This window comes from Ruditapes philippinarum, unplaced genomic scaffold (assembly GCF_026571515.1).
Source record: "Ruditapes philippinarum isolate M1 unplaced genomic scaffold, ASM2657151v2 ctg2025_1_1_1_1, whole genome shotgun sequence".
NCBI lineage: Eukaryota > Metazoa > Mollusca > Bivalvia > Venerida > Veneridae > Ruditapes > Ruditapes philippinarum.
Window position 1 is genome coordinate 166,589 of NW_026867019.1, and position 7,747 is coordinate 174,335.

The 7,747-nt window shown below is 35.3% G+C and overlaps 1 protein-coding gene across 1 annotated transcript; it reads right to left on the reverse strand.

The window, feature by feature from the left end:
* Nucleotides 1–427: 427 nt before the first annotated feature.
* On the reverse strand, nucleotides 428–5,671 carry LOC132734519 (uncharacterized). The gene has a single exon (XM_060721276.1). It carries the CDS (start codon nucleotides 5,669–5,671, stop codon nucleotides 428–430), a length of 5,244 nt encoding a protein of 1,747 aa, XP_060577259.1.
* Nucleotides 5,672–7,747: the final 2,076 nt, after the last annotated feature.

Genomic DNA, 7,747 nt, shown 5'->3' on the forward strand with positions numbered 1-7,747 from the left:
TTTTTGATAATTGATTATATTTAAACAGCAACTATTTTCACAAGTTCAATTTAACTTTGCTGCAGTTTAAAGAAATACAACACACATATAGTCAACAAAAAAACAAACATCATTTAACTGAAATGTTAAAGTCTTGCTAAATTTTTCTTTAATTAACATATCAATGTATTTTAGAGTCTTTGAAAATCTGCGATATCTTTCGAGTTCTTTCATTCTTCCAATTCTATGTACCATTTATGAAAAACTAGATTTTATCATGAGTGGGCTCTGGGGATTATTATGCCCCTTAACACTATGCCTCTCATCAAATTAATCTTAAAAGAAGACACTGGGGATTATTATGCCCCTTAAACACTATGCCTTCATTTTTTAATACATTTAATGTTAATTTTAACAACTTTTCTGTTTACTTTTTTTCTTTGAGTCACTAACAACTTTTGCTTGATTCTGCAACAAGACTTAAACGCGAAATTGGTCGTCTAAATACATTCCTCCCAACTTGAACATCTACAACACGAACATGTCCATCTGGACCGTGGAACACTTTTGTCACTCGGCCTAGAGGCCAATGCCCCCGGGGTGTGTTTGGATCAACTATTAACACAATATCGTCTGCTTTGAAGTCACGTGAAGTTTGAAACCACTTAGATCGAGATCCCAGAGTTGGCAAGTATTCTCTAAGCCAACGCTTCCAGAAATGGCGTAGGAGTTCCTGGACATACCGCCATCGTTTTTTAACATCATAACGATCATTGTCAATAATATCTGGAGCGAATTGTCCACCAAGCTGGCCAGTCAAAAAATGATTGGGCGTTAACGCAGTATCATCATTTGGGTTTGATGTCTGATACGTTAAAGGTCTGCTGTTTATCAAGTTTTCAGCTCCAACGACTGCTGTTACTAATTCCTCATCTGTGATATCCGCGTTCCCCAAAATTGCATATACCGCTTTCTTTGCCGATTTTACCATAGCTTCATGACATCCGCCAAAATGTGGTGCATTTGGTGGAATGAATTTCCACTCAATTTTTCTATTTACAGCACTTTTCATGATAGCACTTTGATCAAGTTTCTTGTATAGATCTTTGAGTTCGTTAACACAACCGACAAAATTTGTCCCATTATCAGATATAATAACACTTGGAACACCTCTACGACTGATAAATCTATTTAAAGCGTTGAGAAAAGAGTTTGTGTCCAAGCTGTAAGCTATTTCAAGATGTACAGCTCTTACTGTTAAACATGTAAATACACAAAGGTAACGCTTAAGTCTCGTTTTCCCACGGCCTTGTTTTGTAATGAATGGACCGGCATAGTCCACAGCAGTATTGGTAAATGCTCGCATCGATTGTCCAAAGCGTTCAACTGGCAATGCGCCCATAATCTGATTTGAACCCTGCGCCTTGCTTCGTTTACATTTAGCACATTGATTTTCCCAATTTCTTATTTCTTCACGGGCTGATATGACCCAATATCTACCAGACAATTTGGCTAATGTCAAATTCGTGCCGCCATGGCATGTTTTTTCATGACAATTCTTAACTATCAATTTTGTCACCCAATGCTTCCGCGGAAGAATGATGGGAAATCTAGCATCATAGGAGATGAAGTCTACAAACTTTAATCTAGTGTCACTTCTCATTACACCTTCAGAGTCCAGTTTCGGATTTAACGGTGCAAGTTTACTACTTGAAGATACATTTTTTCCTTTTTTAAGGCACTGATATTCAACACTGAAACATTCTGCTTGTGCAGTTTGAATAATCTTATATTCTGCTTGTTCTATTTCTTGAACACTCAATTCTAATGATAATCTACGTTCCTTTTTTGCAACTTGACAATTATCGATGAATCGATGAGCCCAAGCCGATATTCGTACTAAACGATTCCAATCAGAGTACCTTGTTGGTTCAAGTCTAAAGTCATTATTCTCACTTAATGTCACATAGCTGTTATAAGCCGACTTGCGTTTTATTTCTACTTTAGCCACATCATGTATTTCCATTTTGTTTTCTGGCCATAATTCCGGAGTATTTTCAAGAAAGTCTGGGCCATGCCACCACTGAGGGTTTCCAGCCAGTTCTGTTATCGACGTTCCACGTGATGCCAGATCTGCAGGATTCTCTTTTGTGGGTACGTATCTCCATTGACTAGGTGAAGTATGTGAATGAATGAACCCTACACGATTCGCAACAAATGTCTTATACTTCCTGCTTTGACTATGAATCCAATACAGAACATTCATGCTATCGGACCAGAATGTACACTGGTGAATGTTCATTTTCAATGATGAACAGATTGCTAATGTCAATGTTAATCCAAGTACTGCAGCTAGAAGTTCCATTCTCGGAATACTTAATGATTTTAATGGAGCGACTCTTCCTTTTGCAGCAACAATTTTAGGCTTCTGTAAAGCTGAATTTTTGTTGTACACTACCGATCCATACGCTTCACTTGATGCGTCAACAAATATATGAAGTTCAGTGTCTTCTGATGCATGGATACACCTTTCAACCTTAATATTTGACAAGTCTTTAAGTTCACTGTACCACTGCTTTATGTCACAAGCTAACATTTCAGGCAATTCAATGTCCCAATCTAATCCTGTCAGCCAAATTTTCTGCATAATCATCTTTGCCCTCACTGTGAATGGAACTAAAAAACCTAAAGGGTCATAAAGAGCAGCAATTCTTCTTAATACACTTCTTTTAGTTATTTTCATGTCTGATCTAGACTCTGTATAGCTGTATGTGAATTCATCCGAATCTGACTTCCAAATTAAGCCTAATGTTTTAACTGTTGGCAATTCACTTTCTGACAAATTAACCTGGGAAGCTCTCAATTCTACAGGAATTTTATTTAATACTTCTGTGGAATTTGACAGCCATTTTCTTGCGCACATACCTGCTTTTCCCCAAAGTTCAGTCAATTCATTGTACAAATCAATTCCTTTTACTTCATTTTCCACGGAATTCATACTATCATCCATATATGTGCAATTTATGACTGTTTCTGCTGCAAGAGGATATTTCTCTTCAAATTTGTTGGCATTAAGCTGGGTGACGTACTGTGCTAAAAATGGCGATGCATTAACACCGAAAACAAGTCTATTAAATTCATATGTCTCTACTGGATGTTTTGGTGATTCTCTCCAAAGAAATCTATGATAAAGTCTGTCTGGAGGTGATAATTCTACTTGCAAGTACATTTCCTGAATGTCACAAATTATGGCAATAGCATTTCTTCGAAATCTGAGCAATACTTCAAATAGATCGTTTTGCAATTTCGGTCCCTGATGAATCACGTCATTCAATGACAGCGAGTTATGCTTGGCTGAGGCATCAAAAACAATCCGGACTTTTGTAGTTTCCTTATCAAGACGTATAACCGGAAAATGTGGCAATGTCCATAGCGTATTTTTTAAATCACTTTCAGTCAGTTTAGAAATATAACCTTTCTTTTCATAATTGTTAATAATATCACCATAGCAAGCTTTTAGATCAGCATTTGCATTCAGTTTTCTTTCTGTGCTTTTTAATCTTTCAAATGCCATTTCATAGTTATTTTTCAATTCACTTTGGTTTTCTTTCCAAGGCACCGGAACCTGGTACCTATTGCTTTCTTCATCATATACGATTTCACTTTTCATCAAATTTATTATTTTCTCATCAGAAACACTCAAGCTAGTTCCCTGCTTACCCTCAATTTCTTCCAATTCCCAAAACCTTTTAAGAATCTCATTTATCTCACCATCTTTCTTCACAGTGTCCATCATATGAAATGTAAATAAATTGATTTCCTCATCTTTCATTGGTACTGGGCCGACACATGTCCAACCTAAAGGAGTCAATCTGGCTGAAGGTGAACCTTCCGGTCCACTAATTTCTTGCAACGACCTGTGTAGCTCTAAATAATCTATCCCAATTAAAAGATCAACTTTTTGGCGATGTCCTATTGATGGAAATTGAATTCCTTTTAAGTGCGGCCACTGATCGCAATACTTTGTCCAGTCTACTGGTCTCAAGTTCCCTGTTACTTTTTGTGTTGTATGGGCTTCCATGTTAATTTTAATGTCTCTATTTAAACTGCTTAGCTGAAAGTTCACACACATTGTATCAAGATTTACAGATTTTCCATTCAAAGTGTTCACTTTAACAGTCTCGTACTCTGAACTTACTCCTAATTCTTTCGCAACATCTTCATTTAAATATGACCTAGTACTCCCATCGTCCAATAATGCATAAATTGGAATTTCTCGACCATTGGCATACAACAGAACTGGAACTGTACGAAGTGCTACATAAACATTTTGTGTACATGTACTTGTATATGCCTGACTTGTAAATGTCTGACCGTTTGTATTATGTTGGCTTTGCAAAGTGTTCTGTTTATTTTCACCAGGGCTAAACACTACAGCTTCAGGATTTAAATCTGGCTGGTGCAACAGTCTGTGATGAATTTTCAAGCAACCATTTATTCCGCACTTTTTTACTCTTTTGCATGTTCTACCAGAATGATTGTCCCCTAGACAACGAAAACATAACTTTAAAGATTTTGCTTTCTCCCATCTATCTTTCACTGAAAGTTCCTTCATTGCTTTACAATCCCATATTCCATGTGACATGTGACACAGCTTACACTCCCTCTGTGACTGTCTCATGTTACCGAAGAACGACCGTTGATCCTTAGGTTTCTCGAACTTCCCATCAAGACCAAATTTTGTTTCCATAGCTATTGTTCGGAATTCTGCTTCCTTCAGTATCCATTCATTTAATATCTCTACTGATTCTGTCTCTTCTTTTTCATATATCCATCTTTGATATCTCGCAATCATTGATTCAGGGAGCTTTTTTAACAACTGTGAATACATGAACCCACTTTGTAAATCTTCAGCATTTGTTTCTTTAATGTTGACAATGGCTACATCCAGTAAATCTGCAAATTGTTCTATATTCTTAGCGTTTTCATATCTTATGGGTGGAAATTGTTCTATCTCGTCTAAGAATTTATTCACAATTCTTCGTTTTCCTCCAAATTTCCTTTCAAGTCTCTCTTTTGCTTTTTCATAAGCAATTTCACTATGACCAAGTCCTTCTATAGACTTCAAAGCTTCCCCTCTTAGATATTGCCGCATTTGTAAAAATTTATATTCAGCACTTGCCTCGGTTTTATCTATACAAGCTGTAAATGCAGCTTTCCAAAATTCATACTCTTTCTTAGAACCCGTGAATATTGGTATTGATACTCGTTTCATTTGCTTTGATAAATCAATGTCAATTTGCTTTTTACTAACATCTACAGGATCACTTTCACTTTTAATTTCTTCTTGTAACTTATGATAGTCCTGTATCACTTTCTCATATTCCTTATCTATAAGTTCAATCTCTGACATAGTGACTAACATTTCTTTTGTTCTACCCTGAATTGTATATTCATTCACTAGTTCTTTTAAAACTTGATGTACATTATCCATAGCTTCTTCTAGTCTGTCAATAAAGCCTTGCAACAAAGACTTGTTCTCATTTCTATCATCTATCTCATATTTTAACCTATTCTTCATTCGTGTAAACTTTGCCTTCAATGTCGATTTTCTTAACCGCATATCAACGATATTTGATTCCTCCGTGTGTAATTCGGTACTAGAAGTACCCTTTTCCCCTTTCTCACTCATAATGTTAAAACCGACTGTCCGACCTTACTGTCCGACTACTATTACACTGACGCTTCTTAATGTCCTAATTCGATAATACAGTCTTGCCGATGAAAACCCAAAGAAAACCTCGCTCTGCTACCAATTTATGGACGTAAGGATCGATATTTGTGAGGAATAAATAATCAATAATGCATAATTTCTCGATTTTCCTTGTTTATTCTATTTATTAAACCACGTTTTCTCTAAACCGGAAATACATAAAACAGGTCTAACACCACTAAAAATATTACTTCTTTCAAAAAAGGCTTATTCGATTAGAAACTATAGTTAACTCTTTTGGACACTTTTAATGTATATTTTTATACCTGACTATCAAGTTATCTCCAGACTTGTCAATCATTTCTAAGAAGATAAGTTTATCAAACAGATTCAATGTTTGTTAACCGACATGCGAGAGGTTTCACGCACGAGTAAAATGGCTGGGAAAGCTGCGGACTGCTACCTTGTGAAAAGTCGGATAAATGCTAACATTGCGTATGTCTGATAAGTTGCCTGCGCTGTTGTGAAAAATAAAAGTAAAGGAGAAGCCTTACAACTACATCTACTCTAGCACATATTTCATACTGTGACAGGACGGGTATGCTTAAATCAATGCCAAAGGTAAAGCTAATCCATAATTGTGTCATGAATCAAACACCATGTGTCTTATTTTATATAAAGACAGTGCTGATATGCTCGTTTTGTAGTTGACAAGACATTACAGCCATAATAACAGTTACCAGAGTTTAAAAAAGAAGTACGCGTGTGTCTCGATATACTATATGAAAGGAGAAGAAAATGTGAATGAAAAATGTTTTGCAACAATGCAAGAAATTTCAAATGGGTCCTGAGTGTTCTTTGGACTTGTTTGTTAGGATCAGACGATTTTCGGTCTAGATTTGAGACACGTTTGCACATTGAGTTCAGTTTATGTGACTGGGCGGGTATTTGTGCTTCAATTGAATCAGGTTTTGTAAACCTATGACTCATGGCTGTCAAACTTACCCATATCAGTTTGCTACATGAAGATAACTGTTGTATGCATTGGGATTGATAATTATTTTACAAAGGAGGTATGGGGAAATAATTTTGAGGCGGAATTCAATTCAATTTAAATAGTTTATTTTCGTCTAATCACATGTACATCAAATAGTCACAATCAAAATGAATGAATCGTAAAAATATGAATTCAATAAAATTTTATTTTAGGGTTTTGAGGGGGTTCATTTTACTCAAAAATTAAAATTTCAAAAATTTTCAAAAAAAATGACTGCATTTTTGTTAAAAAATTTTCCGAAAAAGATAGGTACCTCATTTTTATTTATGTTTTAAAATTTTGCCAAAATTATCATGGTTGTTTAGAGCAAAGCAACGATTAAATTGATAATTCTAACACTATCGGCAATTCTAATAATATAAATTAAGAAGGCCCGAAGCGTGTATTATTCTACAACAATGCACTCGCCGTTCTTATTATCTACCTGTGTATTTTTACATCGAGGGCGCCATTTTGTTTGAAAATACAAAACAATTGTTGTCGAATTTTGTTGTGAAAACCTTCTAGAATAAAAGAAAATGGTCTAACTACGAAATGAATCCGAACACCAATATCTTCATTCAGTCGTTGACGCTGTACATACATTTATAGTGTTGCTTACGTGACGTCACAATGTAGTCCCAAACAGCACGTGCAAAATAATCAAATCAAGTCGCAAACGAGTTAAGTTTAACATTTATTTCACTTTTAATAATTTGTATTTCGCTTGAAAAAGTATAGAGTGAAATAAAATAAACAAACAAAGTTTTATCAACGTTTTCAAAATTCGTTATTCACAAAATGTTTCTACACACGGTAGATTTAACGACAATTTTTTCAACCCACTGGAACAGCCTTTAAAGAACGTTTCTATTGGAAACTTTGAGGAGAAAACAAATTTAACCACCGTTCATAAAGTCCAAATTTAAAATAATAATTATATTTTTCTTGACGTGTTAGAATGGAAATAGATATTAATCCTTCGTGCATTATTGTATAATAATGCACGTTTTTCGTTC

Excerpts from the sequence above, each read along its gene's own strand:
- LOC132734519 (XM_060721276.1), bottom strand. The coding sequence starts at position 5,671 with ATGAGTGAGAAAGGGGAAAAGGGTACTTCTAGTACCGAATTACACACG.